This window comes from Perissodus microlepis, chromosome 2 (assembly GCF_051167445.1).
Source record: "Perissodus microlepis isolate ML-2025 ecotype Zambia chromosome 2, ASM5116744v1, whole genome shotgun sequence".
Lineage (NCBI taxonomy): Eukaryota > Metazoa > Chordata > Actinopteri > Cichliformes > Cichlidae > Perissodus > Perissodus microlepis.
In genome coordinates, this window is record NC_140462.1 from 22,524,768 (window position 1) to 22,548,232 (window position 23,465).

The following is a 23,465-nucleotide window of genomic DNA, read 5'->3' on the forward strand; positions in this document are numbered from 1 at the left end:
TACAGTAGAAACTGATGGGACCAAATGTAAGAACGTATCGACACAAAGTTATCACCGATTGTGTCTGTGCTCTTTTCCAGTGCTGTCGGTCCAGCTCAGAGGAAGATTCAGAGCTGTTGCTGGTCCTTTAATAATGCTCTAATAATGCTTCTTATGAGTTATTGATCACCGCAGCTCAAATATGTGAATTTCTTTCCAACTTAACCATGAAAAGTGAAGTGATGTGGATCGTTGACTAAATCCCATCATTCTTCTCTCTACATGTTACCTCCCCTTGCCCGGGCCCGTCACACTTCCACAGTCAGTGTATTTCACCAGCTCAAAGCTGTGATTCGTAGCTGAGAAACTAGAGAAGCATCTGGCTAACCTACCTGGCTGACATATTTTTACTGGCTCTGGGTCATATGTCCACCGGTTATGTCTTTCTACAAGACATATAATATAAAATTTTAACCAGCAGATTTTCAGCATTTTTACCTCCTCTCACATTGCTGCACTGTTCAGGAACAATCAGCCTATTCCCAGGTTTCCTGCAGTGTCCTGTGCAGGAAGGGTGTGACCTTCCTCACCAGGAATAAAGGAATAATGAGAGTCATATTCTTATATGAAGTATTATATCGCACTCATTATGCTAAGGAAGCAGGGTAAATTGTTGGCTGAGGAGATGCTTAGTCATTAGCAAGTGTTTCAGGGTCTGTGTGATTTGGCGCTGAAACATCATCATTGTAATCAGTCAGATCATGTCAGGCTGTCAGGATGATGACATAATCAGGAAACTGTGGGCATCAAACAGCTGGTGGGAAAGCCTCTGCTGCACTGCAGACGGAGCAGCTTGATGTTTGGAGGTTAAATGTAAGATTACTCTTTGTAGAAAGAATTAACCACTGAAATAAAACCTTCCACAGAATGCAGCTGCTGTGATTTGTGCAGTCTGCCCTGAGTATAGAGGGATGGATGGACAGATGGACTGACTGACGGGTGGAAGGACTTAATAACAGATGGATGGACGGATGGACTGATTGAATGATTGATGGATGGATGGGCGGACGGATAGAAGAATTGACAGATGAATGGATGGGTGGATTGACGAATGGATGGATGGATGGACAGATTGAATGATGGATGGACAGACAGATAGACGATAGATGGACAGTTGGATGGATGGACGGACAGATGGATTAAATGATGGATAGACGGACGGGCAGATGGATGATGGACAGACTGATGGACGGATAAATGGACGGACGGATAGACGGATTGACAGATGGATGGATGGATGGATGGGTGGACAGATTGAATGATGAATGGATGGACAGACAGATAGACGATAGATGGACAGTTGGATGGATGGACGGACATTGGATGAATGAATGGAAGATTGGATTGATGGATGGACGGTTGGATGAATGGATGGACAGATGGATTAAATGATGGATGGACGGACGGGCAGATGGATGATGGACAGACTGATGGACGGATAGATGGATGGACGGATAAATGGACGGACGGATAGACTGATTGACAGATGGATGGAAAGTTGGATAGATGGACGGCTGGAAGGATGGTTGGATGAATGGACATTGGATGGATGGACGGACGTTGGATGAATGGATGGACGGTTGGATTGATGGATGGACGGACTGTTGGATGGATGGATGGATGGATGGACAGACAGATTAAATGATGGATGGATGGATGGATGGACAGACGGACGGACGGATGGACAGACATAGATGGATAATGAGTGCACACAATATCAGCTGAAGTTTCACCTGTAGTTTTAGAAAACAGGAGTCACTAACTTGAAGTGGAAGTAGCCGAAAGCAGGTTCACCCAAAACAGACACACCTTATCAGGTAATGTCAAGACTCGGCCAGATAAGAGCATTTCTTTTAAAAGGGGAGTTTAAAACATGCACACGCTGTCTTGCATTTATCTCTCACGTGCTGTCGTCCCATCACACTCTCACAGCCTCAGTCTGCAGACGAAAGTGCTCGTATCTCGTTTTCTCTTCACTACATGTCTTTAATCATTTCAGGAACATGACTGAGTCTGTGGGGAATCATTCATCATCATCATATTGCAGCTTCTGCTTGTTTTTGCAGCGTTTCATGTCTTTAAACACGCTCCACTAACAATCTAGATGAATGCACTTTTCATTCCGGGAAACTGCTCTAATTCTTCACAAAGCGAGCCCTGTTGCATTTTCTTCTTTGGTGTGTGACGCCTCCATGAGGAATATGATTGGATGTGCTGGGCGATGGTTCCTGTAGGTGAACCTGTGAAGAGCACCTTCTTCTAAGCAAACTGCAGGCAGTCCATGATCCCTCCACAGGTTCAACTAGAGAAACTGACAGTTCTGCTTCCTGTGCAGTGATCTTGTTTATCTAAAGCTGGGCCTACACTGCAATTTTTTTAGTCACGTTATTCAGCTCCTGCTCAAACTGTACGACTGAATCGCAGGGGTTAGAAGTTCATAGGTCACAATGCATAGTCTCATACTATACGGCCTGATGCTCTGACGTGACCTGATTGCTCACTCTGTGCGTCCATAATAACATGAAGTGGTAACATGAAGTGTTACAAAATCTTATAACACAAAATCTGTCTCTCGTTCTCCCTCTCTGTCTTTCACTCACACAGACATACACACTCACACCACCAACTTTGCTAAACTGCTAAGGAAAAACATTGACCAGGCAGCTGCAATCGAGCAGCAATTATGTGGCGGGGTGTGAACAGCGGTGCCGCTGCAGGGTAGGCGTACGCACCTGCAGGGCATCCGTAACCATGGCTTGCTGGGTTAAAAGGCTGAACTGAGTCCTATCATGTTGTTGTTATTGATGTGTGTGGCTGGCAGCGGGAGAACTGCAGCCGAGTGTGCACAGCATCTGTGAGAAAAGTGTAAATAGTGTGTGTCTGTGAAGGTTCTCAGTCATCCAGGTCATCGTACCTCTCTGAGAGGTGAAACGTCTTCAAGCAACTTAAAGAAGTCCAGACGCTTTTCTTTGCAAGCTCCTTTGACTAAATAGTGTGTGCAATAAGGTGATGCTTAAAAGCATGTTCATGTTGTTGGGTCTGCCGTGGTCATTACAATCATCCATCCAACTCTTTTCACGGTTGTTGCAGTCGTGATAATTTTGTGAGACCACATCAAAAAGGCACGGATGAGCTTGCCAAAGTTCTACAAGTTGGGCCTCCATCGATTGTGTCCAGATCACACGCTGCACTGCCGTGCTACTCCATCTTTCTCACTTCCATTTCTGTGTTTGCGCATTCACAGCGTGAGAGGTTGTGTTAAATCGGCTCATGGCACTGCTTTAACAGTGCGATGCCCTCACGAGGGGCACCCAGGATTTCAAACAGGTTTGATTTTCTTATGACCGTACAATTGCTGATTGGGAGCTGGTCGTGAGGTGTTAATCGCTTCTCATTACCCCATGTATACTACACAATGCACGACACATGATTAAGGCAAAACTCAGGCCGATCCCCAAAATGGTCGCATGACTGAAAAATGTCTCAAAATGGGCCACAAATCGCACAGTGTATGCCCAGCTTTAGTCATCTTGGCTCAAGCTGAACTGAACAGGTATTTCACAAACTGTTGAGAGACAATTAGGTTTTCGCACTGATCAAAGCCCGTTGATCATTGTCCATGAGTGACATTCACAGAGAGTTGGGGAATGGCTGCAATCACAGCATTGTGACAGATGGTGACAGATGTACCCTTAGGCCTCCTCCTCAATTCAGTCTTTCCCTTTTCCCGTAAATGCCCTTGACTCCCCACTCAAACCAGCGTTCCTCAGCGTTGGTCTTTGATCAGTGGTTGTTGATCAATGGTCATGACAATTTGCATATTAATGATCATGGAAATGACCTCCCAGCCCATTGTTCATTCAGTGGTGCTAGTTTAGTCATTGTGCAAAAGTACTGTTTATAAGGTTGGGGAAAACTGCAGTCAGCTGAGACTGAAGAAGTCACCTGGACGAGTGACGAAATGTTTCTCCCACTGAAAACGTCCAGATGAACAGAATCAACCTTTTGGGATTTCCTTACCTGGATGATTGAGCATGCATCAGGATATTATTGAGACTTTACCCTACATTATAAAGTCATTATAAAGTCCCTTAAGACAACTGGTGTTGCAATTTGCTGCTATTTAAACAAAATATAATTGAACTGATAACTTGACTACAGGTTTAAGGTCCTAAAACAGACCTCTGGGGGACACCACTTGCCCTGTTAAAGAGGAATGGGGAGATTTTAGTAGTTTTAACAGTAAAAGTTTATCATCGTGCTGCATTCCAGATGTGAAGATCAAATTCCTGTGATAACACTAATCCTGTCTGATGAGGGCTGTTTTTCCACCTGGCCTGTTCTGACTGGAACAGAGCGTGATATGGTCGGTGTTTACAGAAGATAATATCTTTATTCATATTCTCTTTACAATATTGGAAAACAAATGGACAGACAGCATCTTAATAAAATCTCTCAGAGAAAAACATCAAGGCAAAACATGGGGATGCCCACATTGGTACAAAAATAAACTTTATGGATGAAATGAATACAAACAACACATGTCAATACATTCAAGTGATTCATATTCAGCACAGCAACACACAGGCACAGACTGTACAGCACGACACGAGCGGATTATGGGATCTCTTTTGTACAAAGGACTCAAAACAAAGGGAAAGAGCTCACAGTGGAACCACCAGTGAGAGAAGGATCGTGTCCATAACACATCTACACACACATCCTCAGCCTTAGTCACGGCTGGCCCTTAGGTTGCCCCTGGTTTTTGTGCACAACATAAACAAAAATTTTGAGACAATCACACTGTGGTAGCCATGTCTCTGTTTCAACCCGAATTCTTCCAAAAGCCAAAGCTCAGCAGGAGTAATATGTAATCATATGTGGAGTGTGCGTGCTTTGATTTGGCAATTTGACATTATGGTGCCAAATGGGACAGGTTGGACAGTCAGGACATTAAGAACCAGCCCTGCCCGAATCACCGTCTGCTAACGCCTTCACGTTACTACAAATGCCGTGTTCCAGATACAAGTGCTGCTCTCGTGCACTGTTTATCTCCCCAGCCTCCGAGAGCTCACCACATATGCCGCTTATGCAGGCTTTGATTTTTACATCTGCAGCCTTGGCACGTTTTGGAGGCAGCGGTAAACACAGCGCTCATATTCAGCCGGCACTTCATCGTTTACAGAAACATGAACTGACCAAACAGCAGCCAGATCGACTCAGTGTCCCAGATCTGATCTTCTGTCCTGGAATCCACAAACCGCCTGGAGGAGCTCATTGAAAAAAACTTCAGGCTTGGACATCGTTTAACCTGCTCTACTCTGTCCTTCCATCCCTGAAATCAAACAAAAGATCCAGATTCTTTCAGCTCCAATAAAATGATCCGTGAGGATCTTCTTCCAGCTGTCGCAACAAAGTAAGCTCGCCTTTTCTGAAGCCTTCAAATATTTGGTCTCTGGGACACCATGAGCTCCCCGTGTGCTGTAGGTACACTGTGAGTTTTTAAAACCTTAGCTTACAGACACACTGCACAGAGCTGAGAGGAGAGGCTGAGGATGACCACTTAGGAGTTTTGGGGATCAAAGAACTGGTCGGTGCACCAGCAGGTAGCAGGAGGACAGTGCGAATCCTGAGAGCTTTATCTTCACAAAGTGCCACGGCTACCACAGAGTTGAAAACTAAGCAGAAACACTGAAACAACCAGTCTGTGAGTCACAATTAACAATTATTTCAGCTTTTAACTGAAGCTGCTCACATCCAAATATTCCTCTGTAATTTCCTGCAGTTCAGATCATAACCTTCTTCACACGTAATTTGGCAGGAGGGAGTTTGACAATGAACTGACCAACTCTATGTGTTATTAGAAACAAGTCGTCTCTGCTCAGTTCTTTGGGAAAAAGAAAAGGTCAAACTGTTGATTTGACAAAACTAAACTAAACATCGACTCTTCACTATCTAACAATCACTTATAAAAACGCTGCATCCTGCACTCCGAGCTTCTCTGCTCATTCAATCCATTTAAAATGGCTGCATGGACGATTCTCTCCTGCTGCACTTTAAGAGTTCCCTTTATCATGCAGGGCAGCGATACACAAACACGGAAAATACTGTCATCAAATTCACTCATTGAAATCCACAAAGAGATGTTTACAGAGTTCTTACAGCTAAAAATACAAAGTCCACTTCACAATAACGTCACTTTTTTATCGCTTTCATGTTTCTAACGAGGATCCAGCCCTCTGAATGCTAACAACAAACACCGACACCTTTCTCCTGTATGAAATGTGCTTTAATACGCTGAGATTTGAAATCCTTAGACATACCATAAACCTGTTTCTGCACTTTTAGGAGCAGATATGAGCGAACACACCCAGCAGGATGTGCTGTCCGTGTTCAGCACAGCTCCAGCTGTGTGGCTGATCAGACGAGTGTGTGTGACCGGTGAAATGTGGGAGGTGTGTTCGGAGTGCAGAGAGGCAGACTTTTCCGCTTTGAAGCTTTCAAAAGTCTGAGCAGTTCACAGCCCGCTGGGTAATATTGTCCATGATTTCACAGCCCTGTCGAGACAGCGAACACCCTGGGTGGTGTCCCAACAACAGAAGATGAACTTGTGCTGAACTTGTTCTGCGGAGGTGAGCGAGCCATCCTGAGATGCTCTGTCTAATCTGGCGCAGCAAGACTGCAACACTTTAAAGAGTCTAACAAATCAGAGGTGTGTGAAGAATCATTCCACATGCTGTGATCATCTTCCACAGAGCGACGAAGAGATCTGATCTCTTCTGATTGCCGTGTGAGGACCACGCCCACACGTCACCACCTTAAAACATCACCTCCTCGCAGCTCCCGTAGTCACTCTCCACCATGCTTGACCCGTCGCAGCTGCGTGGGTTCTGTCGTGCTTTTCGGGTTTGAGGCTGGGCCTGGTTCAGGTTCGGTGCCGGCGGCGGGCTGGCCTGCTCAGCGTATGAGGGCATGGCGACGCTGAGGCGCATGCTGAGTCTTTTGTAGCCCGTGACGTTGTCGAGGCTGCGGGTGTGCTGGGTCGGGTAGTAGCTGATGGCGGTGTACTCGTTGGGGCACTGAGAGCTTGGAAGAGGAAGACCGTCTGGACCCAGGAAGTCATCCAGGTTCTGGTTGCTGTAGCACGGTGGCAGGGGTGCGCGGCGGTCGCAGCGGTCCAGCGGGAACGGGAAGCCACCAAACCTAGAGTTCCTGCGGGAGTCCATGGTGGAGGTGGAGTAAGTGTCTTCTACGATGTCAAACTGAGGGAAATCCTGGACCGCCGGACGGCCGTAATAGTCCGGGTCTGCGGGGTAGACTGAGGACAGGAAGCAGAGGAAGAGCACTGGTTACTAATGGTTTCGCACTCAAATTATCAGCTCAGAAATTCATCACTTACTTCAAACTTTCACCTAAAATGTCCCAGGCAAACACTACCCAGGCCACTCCTGCTCTTACATTTGATTTACTGCAATGTCGTCTATCATCAGCGACAGCAACTCGCTGGAAACGAGGGATGGAAAATCCCCACCCACCGGGATGGAGTCAGAACTTTACTACGCTAAAATCAAAGTGAAACTTCTCCACATCTACTGACACTGAACACAGGGCTGAAAGTGGGTTTCAAAAGCTTTAACAATCTGCATATTAAACACTCAGTGGGTGTGTGTGAGAATAGCTTGGCGTCCCCAGGTCACCGTATTTCACTTAGAGGCAGGCGACTGATCCAGAAACATGTCTAATGACTTCCTTAGTAGAATAATCCTCCTTCCTTCTCTATGGCCAAGATTAAAACAATTCAAGGGTAACCTTAAAGATTAGCTCCTCCATCTTTCTGCACTGTAATCTCAAGCTATGTCTCAACCTTGAAATACTAATTTGGTGATTTCAGGTTGCTCATCCCAAGCAAAAGTGACCGTCAGGAGGATTTTTAATCACGTGCAGCAGCTGCTTCAGACTTTAGTTATTAAACAAGCAGGAAGTCGGTGAGGAGAGAGGAAAACGTGCCGCTTACGTAACCTTAGTGGTGACTCGGTGACGTTTAATCTGTCATGTCAGAGGTCACCGCTCTGAACACACATCTGGTTATGAGCACACGCACGGTGTCACTTCCACAAAGAGGAGTTCACTCATCAGAGCATCACAGACATAGTCATATGTGTAAAAAGCATTTTATAATTCAGCTACGAAACACCGCCCTCAAACCTCATATTTATTATTAATTATAATATTATCACATAATTATCATTTTTAATATTAAATATCAATAATAATAATTATCATCATCAATAATAATAATTACCGTAAAAACTAAAAGTCTGTAAAATTCATAAAAATCTGTTGTAGCTCTGGATGTGCTCTGCGTTTTTACAGTAATCATTGATAAGTTTTTAAAAGTTGTAACTTGAATTTGATCATTAATTCAACAATAAATAATAAAAACATGTTATTATTAATTTTAATAAAAAAGTTCATTAAGGTTAACATTTTACAAGAAAGAGCTCAACTCATTAGAAAAAATAAAATAATAAGTAAATAGCCATAAAATGGGACACTAAAAATAGAAAAAAATAAAAATCAATATGATGCAATAATTATTTTCTTGTGTCCTTACTCACATACAGACACACAGTGAAATAGACTACAGAGTACATATTAATTAAATTTGCTTACACATAATAATAGTATAAATGTATCATATAATGAATTAAAGAGTTGCAGCTCTTATTTACTTTTTTTGCCTGACCTTTGACCTTTACCCCTAAACATGACTGACATTTTACAGCTGCCGTGATATCATCCCGACACCAGTGACATCAGCAAAGCCGCCGTGACATCACGTTTATTGATTTGAAAGCTGATTGATGACAGCTAAAATAGCCCACACTGTCAGATGTGACAGTGCTGCCATCAAACGGGCTCTTGATCCCGGGTTTCTGAGCCTCGCTGGATGAAGCCTTCAGCAGATGCTTGGGCCCATACTGTCATACAATACGAAAAATGAGAAAATATCAAAGAACACAAACTCAACAGGGCTGCTTTTGAGCTTTCTAATTAGCTTAAAACAGTTCAGATTGATCTGAGCCACCTTTGAAATCCTTGTTTCATGATCTGTGAATCTAAGCTATGGATTTAAAATTGTTCCCAGAAGCTCAAACTCACTCGCCTCCATATGAACTGGATCTTAAAAACTTAAGATAACTCAAAAAATTCAGCAAGACAGAATAAAACTGGCTTACTCATCATTCAGTGTTATTTAGCCCATTATTCGAAGAAACGTGTCCGATTATCTGCTAATTAAATCAAATTGCATTCAGCTAAGAGCAGAGAATTCAGAATCCTTACAGTCATGAAAACAGGTAGAAAATCATCCCTTTGCAGTCAAGTGGAAACCTGTAAAGCCAGTCTGTGCCTAAAACCTACGAACAGTGATACCAACACACTAATAATCATCATCATCATGAGGAAATGGTCCCAAAACGTCCCAGACCAGACCCCCACAGACTCGAGGGCTCAGCAGAAAACAAAGTTGCTTCCCGAGGATTATCACTTCATATTCCTGCCCTTCATCCCCAAATCTCAAAGTAACAGAGCAGACGTGTTCGGCACTTTGCTCAGACAAACTTTAGAGGATTTCCTGCTGTTAGTTTGGTCTCTGAGAATACCAAGCAGACTCCCGGCCGCTTGACATGGAGACACAGAGACAAAATGAGAAAAAGAGGAGCGAGGGAAATGCATAGGAGACAAAAGGGAAACGCTGGAGAGAAGCCGAGGAGATGAGGGGGAAAGGGGGCGGAAGATGAAATGAAAAGGACAGATGGAAGGAGAGAGAGGAGAGACGTGACTGATGAGAGGATGAAGTAAACACAGCTCTGCGATGAAAGCCTGACAGCATCTTTAACGGTTCACCCACACCAACAGCCTTTGTTCAGAAACTCCGATCGGTGGCTCAGGCTAACAGCACGAGCTGCTCCGAAGGGCCTGGGATTTGTAGAAACTGAAACAATGTCTGTATGTATAAAGATAAACAGGATGGTTCACACGGATGACTTTCTGAATTTTAGGATGCTTACTGACAAATTAATAAATGATGTTGTATTTAGACGGCAGGTCACTTTAAATCTCCCTCTTTGTTTTTCTGTTTCCTACTAAGGTAGAATTAGAGGAAGCTTTCTATCTGAAAATGTTTTCAGACTAAAGTCCTGTTGGGGAGTTGCATCATTTTTCTTTACACATGTGTGATGAAAGTCCAGAGCCTCTGGGCCTTATTTATAATCAGTGAAGTGACGTGTAAAAGCAAAAATTGTAATTGGTGTTGGAATTCACCGCCATGGGTATTTGTGCCTGAAGTGGGCAGATCATGTTGGTTTAGGGTTAGCTGCTGCTGAGCTGGAAAGATTCGAGAACTGGGGACAAAAAGTTTCCCTGTAGCTGTTTTTGTAAAGTCTGATATTCAAACAGCCTTGAAAAGACCATTAAAAGTAATGAAATTCCCCTTTGGAGGCTTTCTGTGAGGCTTCCAAATCACACAAATGTTTAAGAAAGGCTGACCAAGGGCAAGGCGGTAATCCCATCTCAGGGCTGAATGGGCTGCCATCTACCACTGTGTGCATGATTTAACTACAGATCAGTGTTGCTGGAAACTTTCACTGATAGATTTTATCCAATAATTCATCCAGAAACACAGAAAACAAATGAAAACATCAAATATCAGCAGCGAGCTCATGATGTTTGGAAGATTACGGCGCTGTGTTCACACCAGCAGTGGCGGCTTTAATCCTCATTCAAGCATAAAATCTTGATGGAGAATTAAAATGAAGTATCAACTTGAACATTAGTGCTGCTTAAACCTGAAGCAGTTCTCGCGAACACATGCTGACCATCTTTAGGACCAGACTGGACTCTTACCCCTTAAAGACAACATTCGATGACCTCTCCGGCACCCTTAATGATGAGCTCTGACACCTCAGTATATGCCCATAAAGTCGTGGTTTGATGATCATTACAACAATTTCCAGGTTTTTCCAAAGGTGAGGCAGAGACCTCCCTCACGGATGCACAGCCAGTCCTTTTTTTCTAAAGCCAGGCCTGACTCAGTTCAGAAATCATGTTATCATCCCGTGAAGAGTTTGATATGGAGGTCACTCGGCAGCCTCGGGTGGCGTCACCATTAACAATAAGTCTTACAACGAATGAAGCGACTCACACAGAAACGTGTCCTTTCCTGTGCTCGTAAGGTTGAACAGACGAACGACCTGCCAGCCGGGTGCTGCCTGAAGAGCGATGGCATGACAAACACCCAATCTGCCTCTTCATCTGTCTGAGCAACACGACCACGGACGCAGGACCCACAGCTCGGTGGTATGGATCGCTTACAGACAGATGAGCACGACAGCAGGAGAGGGAGACAAACATGGAGGCAGACGTTGGCCTCACACAGGAGCGTTATCTTATCGGCCAGCCTCACGGCGACAAAGCAGGAAAATAAAGACCTGCACTGCTCTTAGGAAAATCCTTTTCATAGTAGAATAAAGGCCACCTGTTTGAGCTGTTCACAGGCTGAATTACTCAAACTGCTTCATGAAAAAGTTCAGAAGAGGACAACGACAGCTCCACACCTGAGCTCAGGTGTGCAAACGGGACAGAACCAACGCGGACTCTCTGAACTGAGACCAGGCGCAGATTAAACATCATCGAATATCAGTCTGTGTGACACTGATGGTGGGGTTAAGTTGGCACATCACATCTTCATGTGATTTCCACTTAGACTGGTCGTCAAACATCACTCAGAAACAGATACCTGCTAATCAATAACATCCAAATAAAATCCTGAAACTGGAGCTGCTCGGACCACACAGCAGCTATTTTATATGATTATTTATATTCCATATAAACCAGTAAGCAGAACAACGTGCAGGAGTTACATTTAACTGTTGTTGAGGAATTTAATGTTAAGTTCTTTTTTATGATTGTTAATAGAATTTATTTCTGAGGAAACACCACTTTTGGGTTCATGCTGTGTTGCTAAAGTTGAACCATAACTGCAGCTCATCAGTGTCGTCAGTGACAGCAGCTGATTGGACGAGGAGAGAACGTCCTTCATTTTGCTTGAGCTCATAAATGTTGCTGCCTGCGAGCTCCAGGTCGCCGATGAAACGCTGTTCAGTATTTGCTAGCAGTAGATAGCATTTAACATGGCGTTCTATTGTGGATGCTCTTTGTTACTTCGTTTTTCAGCAGCTTGGTGGAAACACAGCTCCGTGTTTAATGTGCACGTATGACGTTTGCTCGGAGAAACCCCCGGGACAGCTGTAGAGATTTAGGGAGCCTGAGAGGTGCGAACTGAAGGAAGAGTACTAACGAGAATGAGGCGTGGAGACAATGAGGAGGCAGATGTGACGTGATCACAGCAGTGAAACAGAAAAATCGCTTCCCGATGTTATCACTTCCTGTCGCCTCATTGAATGTTTCATCTCCCAGAGTTTAATCAGTGCCGTGTACTGACAGACAGTGCACGTTTCACATGATGCACTGCACATCACAATTAACTGCGTCTTTACGGCGACACCGAGTGACTACAGCATCTCTTCTGACCTTCTATATGTCAGGACTGAAAATGCTGCTGTGACTTAGATGGCATCTCTCCAAACGATTTTCCAGTCGGATTATTTGAAACTCCAACGCCGTCTTATTAAAGAGTCAGAGCTTTAATTATTGCCCTGAGGACAAGTCTTCTTTAAAACAGACTCCATGCTTCCCTGGATTGATCACAGCAAGGATGCCGGTGTTATCTGCATGCCTGTCCAAACGCCTTCTCTCGTACATTTATGTTGTCTTTTTGTTTCCTCTATCAACAAAATCCAACACACCTTCAGACCAAAGCTGCATGATGTCCATGCTGCATGATGTAAAGTGCAGCACTGTTAAAATCCCCAAAGTGTATTGTGGGTAAACGTTCATGGATCACATCAGCAGGCGGGACAGGTGGCTGCTCAAAAAGACCTTTTGCTTCCATCTGATACCAGGATCATCTCATAGCCCTGCTTCCTCCTTTTTTTTAATGCACTCAGTGTTTGGCTGTCTGAATGCGGCTCACAGCTGTGAAACGCAGAACAGTTCACCTGTTCGGTGGAAGAGTTTGCAAACATCTCACACTTTAGGTCCTGAAGGAGTTTTTGAAAATGTTTGAAGGGTCTGGATCACAGACGAAACTGAATTTTAGTGGAGTCATCCTTCTGTCTATTCGTGTTGAGCTAGATGAATCACTGCGATAAACCCCAGGAGCGTCGGATCTAATGACATTCTGCGCTGCATGAGTGCTGCTGATAGTCCTGCTTTATTCTCATTATTAATGCTCACAATCAGATGTCCAAGAGCATGCTGAGGTTTCATCAGAAAGTCTCCCAGCCCCCCAATTCAAACCAACACTCACCCTCATAGTCCAGGTCCCAGTGGTTTTTCCTGATGGAGTCGTTATCAGAGCTCGATGGCGGCCTGACAGGAAGATTGGGAGCAACGCTGCACACGACCGGCCCCTGCGTCTTTGGAGACCCACCCGCCGACGAACCGATCTGGCTGCGTGGCCGTAGCGATCTGAACGGTGTGTGGTCGAGGTCATTGGTTGGACCAACTAGCGAGCTCATCTCAATGGGGTTGACTTCCTGGGAGTTTGCTTTGAGGCTCTTGGCCAGACTGGACTGTAAGTACCTGCAGGTGAAGCAGCTGACGTTAGAGATTTAATAAGATCTGATGGAATATGTTGATGAATAACTTCAGAAATAAAAACTCTTACCCGTTGGAGTCCTGGACGCAGACAGGTTTTTTCTTCTTCTGCTGAACATGTCGTTTCCTGATGCAAACAAAGACGCCGACCAAGAAGACTAATCCGAGCACACCGGCACCAATCTGTATGATCTCCACGTATCCAAACGATGGATTGACCTGAAGGACGGGAAAATGATTAAAGTTTGATCTGCTGCCACTAAAGAAGAAAGAACGTTAAGGTCATGTGTGTCTGTCGTCATGACTGACCAGAGGCAGTGGCTCGCAGTAGATGGCACCATTAGTGACTTTACAGCCGAACCCTTGAGGACACTCGTTGGGTGAACAGCCTGTGTCCTGGCACCTAAAAGGTTAAAGGGAGGAACATTAAAGCACTTTCAGAGGATGGAAAACTAAAATATTCCAAAAAACAACAAACTGTGAGTGAAAAGAACCAAAACTCTCATTTAAACTTTGCACACCTCACATTCAGTTTCGTCTGCTCGGGCACCTCTGGACTGATTTTCAGTCCCGTTCTGATCTCTTACATCCCAAAAGCTCACAGAGCAAATATCAGCTTTAGTTTCAGAAGGACCTGAATTTCATGTGACTGTGTCCACAGTTTTTAACTTTGTAAAAAGAATTTATGTTGGAAATGAAATGGAAAAAATGATAAAAGATTCCGGTGATAGCCGCACACACAGCAGCTCCTGTCCCTTCTCAGTTGGACTTCTCTGCTGATGAGACTGCCCAAACTCCAGAGGTTACTCTTTGGTCCTGAAGCCTGTCTGAACAAGCGCTCGTTAGCAGAGAGGAGCACAGAGGTGAAGGTTAAATCAGTGATGATCCTATAAGCTTCAAAGCTGGCATGGGCACGAAATACCACCCTGAGACCCTGCTGGCACAGATCTGATTGCTGAGTGCTGGAGCGGAAGCACTCACACAAAGCCGGCACTCTGTTTTCCATAAATGTGCCCGCAGCTCAGTTTATTTCCCCGGTGCTCAGGTCCCCCGCTTTACTTCACTCAGAGTGTATCCCGGCAGCGCTTTGCAGAGAAAAACATGTTTCCTGTTATTATCTGAAGGAAGACTTTGCTTTGGAGACCAGAGGAACGTTTCTGAATGACTTTGGACACTCTAAATAAAATGTCCTCTTGTGTGCTGCTGTCCACCACACACGCTGGTGACAGCTTGATAAAATATCTCTGCATGTTTTCCTAAAGCAAAAGTACGCCGCCTGCAACTACCATCCGGCAGTAGCCATTTTTCATTCAGTGAATTAAACCAAACCCACCTGGAAGAGGGACGGTGGCTCAGAGCCGCGGGGATCGAAGCAGCTTTAATGAAAGGAAGGAGATGCAAATATGGCCGTAACTCTGTGGGGGGGGGGGGGGGGGTGAGCTTGTGTGTGCGTCAGACTGGGTTTTTTGGTTCGTGTTTATATCTTTAGGTTCAGTTTTCCCTCAAAATGTCAATTTTAGTTTGTTTTTGTTTTTTTTATTAGTTTCACTGCTCTATAAAAAAAAAATAGCCCAGAAGTAGATCCGATGGCCCGGTGGGAGGCGACTTGTCTCCAAACAGTTGCAGTGTGACTGCAGTCGTTCTCAGACAGATTGGCAAATTTGAAGGTTTGCAAATAATCATCATCTAACTTATAAATGCAGACATTTACCAACATGTTGCAGTCAGTCTGCACCCCGTCGCAATGCAATCAGGGGTTCGACTCAGCGGGTTGCAGACTGGGTGTAACCTGATTGAACTCGAGGGTAAAAATGAAGGTCTCGATGCACCGAAGTCACTTTGAAGACGGCGGCTGACTGTGACTGGTTGCAGACCTGGTCTCCAACTCTGAAGTGACCATTCCAAAGGTTTAGTTTTCAGTTTAGTTTCAGTGACTTGCTGTGTGACAACATTGGTTTGTTATCACTGGAGCATATATCACCCAAAACACAATGCTTTTTGCACAGTGGCACATGTGCAGCAGCAGCTCTCTAAAGCAAATATCTAATCAGCCAATCACGTTTTAATGCTCAAAGAGCTTGTTGCCATGGTCTCAGGACCTTGATGTTGAATTTTCTCTTTCCTCTTCTGGATTATTGTTGCAGGATCTTAGTTCATGCACTTGAGTCTTGGTCTCTCTTTTTGGTTTCCACCCTTTGTCTGACTTAAGTAGTTATCACTTTTGCCTGTTTGTTTGGTCTTTGAGGACATTTTTAGTTTGGTCAGTCCTTAAAAGTCAAGTAGATGATCACAAACCTGCACACTATAAAGAGGATGATGCGACAGGAATGGATCTCCATCACTCAGGGCTGGGGCCAGATGAAGAAGTTATGAAGAATAAGGATACACTCTGTGCTTACATTGATTTGAACGGCAAAGGCAGGCTCCACTGTACCTAATAAAGTGGCTGTGATGGTTAAAAGCATCGGTGAATGAGGTGTGTGTGTGGACATGTGCCTACCTTGCCTCAGGGTTCTCACGCGAGCAGTTGCACAGGTAACCTTGATCCATGGGCATGCACACCCTGCCGTGGGTGCACGGCTGGGAGGCGCATGGGTTGTCGGTCAGCCCGCATCGGGCGCCGTGGAAGAGTCCTGCACACCTGCAGCGCGGCTCTGCAGAGCAAATAAAACACACCCAGACATCTGAGACAAGAGCAACTGATCAAAGGCACAGCGAGTCTCCCCTACAGGCACGAAATAATCAAAGCAAAGGTCAGCAAGGTCCGGCCGGAGAGTGCAGCACCTTGTTGATGTTTAAAGGGAAAAATCGTGCAAGATTTATTCTCCCACGGATAACTGGCAGAAAATAGCACGTGGAATTGAGTCAGGCAGCAAAAATCATGTTTCATCAGCCAGAATCAGAGAGGGAAGCCACCAGGATGAGGAAGCAGGGATCAAGGACACAGGCTGAGATCACAACTCTTCCATTATCATGTCATAATCTACAATCTAAACTGACTTCTGCACATACACCTGTATTTGTCTTAATCTGCGAGTCATAAAAATAAAGCTTTCCTGATTTGTAAAGGACAGGAAGCAGGGGAGGATTTAGGGTGGGGCTATGCTATGATTGACATGTTGATACACTCATTTTTACCCAACCAGTCTCTCAGATGGGGTCACCTGATTGTTGGGGTTTTCTCCTTAATGTTGTGTTTACCTTACAATATAAAGTGCCTTGAGACGACTGTTGCTACGACGCTGTGAGATGGGGACAGAAAAATAAATCATATTCGTTTCAACAGTTTCATAAAATATTGCAAACTGAACGTTGCCCTGCAGCTGTACTGAGGCTGATTCTTCATTAAAAGCTTAACTTCCACCACCTGCAGGCACTAAATTTTTGTTTTTTCCTCCTAGTGATGAGATAAAAATGACTGCAGGGGCAAAAACAGCAACTTTTTTAAGTTTAATTTTTTAAATCTGAGATTTTGCCTTCGGCCGTTCGAATCCTCCTCGGAGGAGGAGCAGAGGAGGACACATGGAGCTGAACCTCCTGAGGAGGACCTCAGCTCCAATGGGTGTGGGTTCCTGCTGAATCCGTCACGTCGGTCCATCTCCTCCTCCTGTGGTACTTCACTTGTTCTCCTTTAGTACTTTAGTTACTGAGCTCACATTGTTTGTTTGTTTTAATCTAATTTTATTAAGTCATCATAACAAAAACTCTAATTAAACTATGAGTTTTTCTGGCTCTCATACTTGGTTATGTGCTACCAGGTACTCATAAAAATAAAGGAACACACGCTGTGTGGTATTTCCTTATGTTTTGGCACATTTTTCCTGCTTTTATTTTGGCGGGCTAAACTGGAGGCTGAGAGGAAACTAAATGATGTAAGAGCCCTGAGCTGGACTTGGGACTTTGGCCCTGAAGTGTGGACATTTGTCTGTTTCAGGAAGTTCTGTGCACAATCTTGAAATCTCTGTTTTATTTTTTTACTTTCAATAAAATCTAGTTTTTGGCGACTCACCCCCCGTGGCGTCCTCCTCACAGACACCTCCGTTCTTGCAAGGGCTGCTGTCGCAGGCTCCTCCCACGCTGCAGCACTGGTACACCCCAAACACCCTCCTGCTCCCTGACCCCCTCCACTCCGCCGAGTCGCCTGTTCTGATTGGCTCCCCATTGAGCTCCAGGCCCTCAAGGCAGCCGCTGAAATTATGCGGCTGTTGGTGGAGCTCTGGAGGAGAACCAAAGAGCAACGCTCCATGGGAGCGCAGCATCCGGCACGGCTCAACTGAGGAGGCGGACACCGGATGCTGCCCGTCAAGGGTCAGCCTCAGCGAGGAGGAGTTGACCTCCAGCAGGACGCTGTGCCAGCGACCGTCCGACACCATATGAGAGCCAATCGGCAGTGAGGCAGGGGTGGTGGTTCCACATCTGTACCTGAAGAGCAGGTCTCCGCCGACCAACTGAGGGAGGAAGACAAAGGTCAGTGAGACACATGCACGAAAACCAGAGAAGAATACGTCCGACTCCGTTTCTGAGTGTAAGTCTTTGACTCTTATTATTTTCTTTCTTTCTGGGGAGAAGAAACTGTTAAATGAACAAACAATATTATTAAACATTATTTAACCACCGACATCCTGCTTGGAAGCAGCTCTGACGTTTAATGCTCCTTTCAGATTCGTTTCAGTGGTTCCATCACTTAGTGTTTTGTAGTTTGTTAGAAAAAAATCTCAAAATGCTTTAAATTCATCTTCATTCATTTAGACACTCGTGCTGTGACTTATGTTTCAGATTTTGAATGAATGCCAAAAATGTCTCTAAGTTTAGACAGATGGGGTCAAAGGTCCTTCACTGTGTCATGCTGTGCACTCAGCGTCCTCTCAGAGTTTCTGCACGCTCAGCGTTCCCAAAGCCAGGTCATGTTTTCTACATTTAACAACACGCTACTCCAACTTCCAAGGAGCATGGATGTTTTGGCCTCGCTGGTCGCCGGAGGCATTATTGATAGCTGCTGTGTCTGTTTCGGCGTGCTCCTGTCTTTATTTGCAGCCCTCTAGAGCGTTCAGGCCGTCCTCTGGGTGATGCTGCACTGCTCTCTATCGCTGCCACATGTTCTCTCTGCTTTCTTGTGGCAGTAAAAAGCTTCAGCAGTGATTCATATCGGAGGGGCCTGCAGGACTCTTCTCATGGATCAATGACAGCCCACGGGGCTGAAGGAGGGAGCTGAGGGCTGAATTGTGCTGCTCGTCTTTATTCTGTATCACGTACGTTCCTGTGACTCTGGGTGTGATTTATGGCAGCCGTGTGAGGGAGATGATGCACTCGGGCTTTTACAGCATCAGCGCAGCATAAGTCGAATCCCGCTCCTCAGAGACTTCAGCTCTGCAGCATCAGTGCTTCACGCCTCTATAAATCACATCCTGTCAGTGCTGCTGGTAAACTGGAGAGTGCCCACAGCGTGTGATGTGTGTTGCGACTGCACGCAGGCAAACTACAGCGCTGGTGTCAAACCGAGACAGAGAGGGAGAAGGCCGAGCTCAGGCCAAAGAAGGAAAACTCAGCAATCTGACACGCTTCAAACATTAAAATAGAAGTTTCCAATTTTAAAAAAAGGAAAAACCCTTTGACACGCCCCTTTCCCTGTATGGTTCTTCCTTCCCACAGTCGCCAAGTGCTTGCTGAAAGGGGGTGGTCTGATTGTGGAGGTTTTGTGTAGTATTGTGGGGTCTTTAACTTACAATACAAAGTGCCTTGAGATGACTGATGTTGTGATTTGGTGCTATGTTAATTAAAGTGAGTGAATTGGGGCTGGATTTCAGCTTTGCTCACACTTCTGATCCTGCATGTCGTCACTTGGACGGGGACAACAGAGGTATGTAAAAAACTCAAAGAGGCTCCTTGCATCAGGACTGACTCTGGGCTTTGAGAAGAGCTGCACAGCCAGGAAACTGCATACCTGTCCAATTGAGCTACTTGACAGAGAGTGTGCATCCTCACATCCTGGATATAAATCCAGTGTTTTTAAGGAACGCTGGTCTTTAACAGTCTGCAGATTGCAGGTGATGTTTCAGCACTTGGGAGAGAATTTTGGGAGAATGAAAGGCAGCAGTTCAGACTGCTCAGCATCAGGCTGGCTAAACGGGCCAAGAGTCTGAGAGGCTAAATGCTGATGTCACTAACGCGATGTTTATCAGGAGCAATGCTCTCACATTTAGCATAAAAGCGCATTAACTTTTGTTTACTCTATTTGGGGATAAATAGATAAATAGATAATTCATCACTGTCTGCCCTGCACCTGATCAAAATTCAGCAGCACTGAGAAAAAGCTGCAAACTCCTCCTGAGGGAGACGCGACTGTTTTCCAAATATGAAAATTAATAATCATCCATTCAGTGTTCGTGAGCATTTGCTCAAACACTAAAACACACTAAGACCATCCAAGCAAGAGCTCCCACCGACTGTTAAAATAAACACGTTTACAGCACGACAGAGAAACTGTTCTGGTCCCTGTTAATAGTTTCCCCCTTCATAACAGTTCCCTCTTTGCCTGACAGCTGGGTGGCGGCACTTCCATCCAGCTCCTCTGGGCAGCTGTCCCTACACCTACTTACTCACGCATGTGTGTGTGTGTGTGTGTGTGTGTCTTTGTGATGAAATGGACAAAGACACACATAAACCAGGACACCCCACGGATGTTTTCTGTGGCCTGTCTTTCCTCCTCCCATGCACTGATGTTGATCTTCCTTAAAGAAGGATTTTCAGTCCCGTTGCTTCCTCACCGTAAGAAGTCCTTAGTCTTCAGTGTGAAGGTCCTCCTTCTAAACCAAGCCTCCTCAATGTTTCCGTAGGAATTTGGGTTTTATGGGGTAGGCTTGCTAACCCTACATCACAGCCGTCTCAATTCTCAGTTGTTCCTAAATAAATATAATCTCCCCAGAGTTTCCTAGGCATGGCCCAGGCTCCTCCCAGCTGGACAGAAAACACCTCGCCTAAGAGGCTCCAGAGTGATCAAATGCCGCCTTTCTCCTGTGTTTAAAGCTGAGCCCAGCTGCCCGTCAGGGAATTCCATGTCTGCCACCACCAGCTCATTCTGCAGGTTGGAACGCAGACAGCTTAGCTCTCCTTTTCTTCAGTTCTGTCAATCACCTCCTCCGCTCTGATTGTGGAGCAAAGTGAGCAACAGAAACCCCAGAGCCTCGCCCGCCGCAGACCCACACTGGTAGAATTTAATAAAACAAAGGGACGACTGCTGGATGAGACTGTGAGCAGGATTCCCTGCTGCTCTCTCACCGCGATAAAAGCCTAAACTGACATTTCAGGCATTTTGTGTCACTGCAGAAACACCAACTGTGTATGGAGTGCGTTCACTGACACTCCTCATCACACGGGAGTGACAAATCACCTCTTCCTGTTCTACACTTCTCACCCTGGCAGCTTTTCATCCACACGCTCACACATTTTCATTTCAAAGGAGCCGATTCCAAGCGCATGCATGCAGAAGCAAAGAAATTAATGGCAGCAAACAGGTCTGAAGGTGAGCACGTGTTTCCTGTCCCACAGGTGTGAAAGCTGACAGAGAATACTGATGAGGTGTTTTATGAGTACACTCATACAGTCCGCTCAGTCCTCCTGGGTAATCAGGTGTATGAATAGCGCCTCATATGTTCAGGAAGTTTCTCTGAACCAAACCCAGGTGAGGGAGCTCTCGCTACTCAGAAATTCCTTTTGAAGCCATTTCTGCTCATAATGAAGCGGGCAGGGACCGAGATCCAAAGCCCAGGAGGGAGAACCCTGGGAAAGGCTGAATAGTGCTTTTGAAATTTCCTGAGAATCAGAGCGAGTGAATATTGAGCTTGAGAGCTCATAGAGGAGGAAAGCCCAGGAGGGGAAATGTCATCAAACCAGGTTTGGGTCATGAGTTATCTGTTCAGGTCTCATTCTTTTCGGTCAGCTTAATAAAGCTTCCTGTACTGCTCCACGAAACGACGCAATAAATGTTGGAGATTTTTCTTTTTTTAAGTTCAGAAACTTACAGCCTGTGAAACTCTGCAGGTTTATGGTGTTATTTTTGTGCCACTATTCTGAGCGCACGTAAAAAAAGGTTTGCAGGTGCAAGTGTTGCATTTTGAGGAGACATTTATTTTGAGCAAAGAAAAGCTAAATTTGACTGAACAAAATTCATTGCTGCGTGCAAAAATGTATTTCAGTGTTTGCTATTATCCATACACACACACAATAGCAGCCCCTGTCGCTCGGTTTTTGCATTTGCGCTTGCTCGCAATGTGTTGCTTGCGCTCTCAACATTTCTGCCCGTGCGAGCTCAACTCTTTCTGTACACCGTTATATTTGTGCCACAAAGCCAGCCAATCACAGATTTGGATGCAAAAAAATCTGGCTGTTTTGGTCTCCAATCAGCTCGAAATGACGAAATGCAACATCCCAGAATCCATTTCGTCCAAAACTCAAACGAGGCAGTGGCGGAGGAACGCAGAGTGGCGGAGTTTGAAATATTACTCTTTCTGGGTCACAAAATAAACTTTTAAGATATTTTCATGCGAGAATGTAGCTGTGTAAACTTCAAATATCTGCTCGATTTATCAAGACATCACATATTTGCAAAAGTGCTCTGACGTTTTCGGAGATGCCTGTTACCCACCAGCTGACCGGGTGGTCACTCGGGTTAAACATAATATATAAGGCTGAACTGACAAAACCACCACCAGGTATTACAGGAAAAACCATAAAGCCTTTGAACTAAAACAAACGCTGTTGTGACAGTGACGTACACTGTCTTGTTGGTATATATGTATGATTTGTATCACCTTCATGTTTCCCTCTCACCACATATCCAAACCGATAATCATGACCAGCAGCTTATACAGCTGTGGCTCCAGCAAACATCAGCTGATACTAGAAAGTAATATTAAATAAATTATAACAACAGCTGATCAAGCTTGAACGTGCTGCTGTTGTTTAGCACAACATCCGCTGGTTTCCTGTTTCTGGCGCAAAGTGGGCGATAAACAAACAAGAGAGACGATCAGCTGATCATTGATCAGTTTCATGATTGAAGTAGCAACAGGAGAGAGAGGGGAGAGAATGAGAGAAGAAGAAGCAGCTGTGCAGCAAAGACTCCAGCTTTGTGTCTTTTTTTCATTCTAGCTAACGAATCGCGTTCCTTTTCCCCTCAATACGGATGTATTGTAATTGGTCCAGCCCAGATTTGATCATGACCAATTGGGTAATCCACCACCTTTCATTGTTTATACATTTACAAAAACAAACAAACATAAAAATGAAAAATCACCATCGGCCCACCGGGCAAATGCCCAACGGCCAGTCCAGCTATGCGGTCAGCTGATGGGTAACAGACATCTCCGAAAACATTAGAGCACTTTTGCAAATATGTGATGTCTTGATAAATCGAGCAGATATTTGAAGTTTACACAGCTACATTCTCGCATGAAAATATCTTAAAAGTTTATTTTGTGACCCAGAAAGAGTAATATTTCAAACTCTGCCACTCTGTGTTCCTCCGTCACTGCCTCGTTTGAGTTTTGGACGAAATGGATTCTGGGAAATTGCATTTCGTCATTTCAAGCTGATTGGAGACCAAAACAGCCAATCAGATTTTTTTGCATCCAAATCTGTGATTGGCTGGCTTTGTGGCACAAATATAACGGTGTACAGAAAGAGTTGAGCGCGCACGGGCAGAAATG

The 23,465-nt window shown here is 44.9% G+C and overlaps 1 protein-coding gene across 1 annotated transcript in view; it reads right to left on the reverse strand.

Moving 5' to 3' along the window:
* Positions 1-4,412: 4,412 nt before the first annotated feature.
* Positions 4,413-23,465, reverse strand: part of fat2 (FAT atypical cadherin 2) — a 91,095-nt gene continuing 72,042 nt past the window's right edge. The window contains exons 24-29 of the mRNA XM_084952778.1: positions 17,771-18,209; positions 16,262-16,415; positions 14,071-14,164; positions 13,832-13,980; positions 13,472-13,746; positions 4,413-7,357 (exon numbers count right to left, since the gene is read on the reverse strand). Of these exons, the coding sequence (XP_084808904.1) occupies positions 6,858-7,357; positions 13,472-13,746; positions 13,832-13,980; positions 14,071-14,164; positions 16,262-16,415; positions 17,771-18,209 (1,611 nt within the window). The 3' untranslated portion in view covers positions 4,413-6,857. The remainder of the gene's footprint in view (positions 7,358-13,471; positions 13,747-13,831; positions 13,981-14,070; positions 14,165-16,261; positions 16,416-17,770; positions 18,210-23,465) is intronic.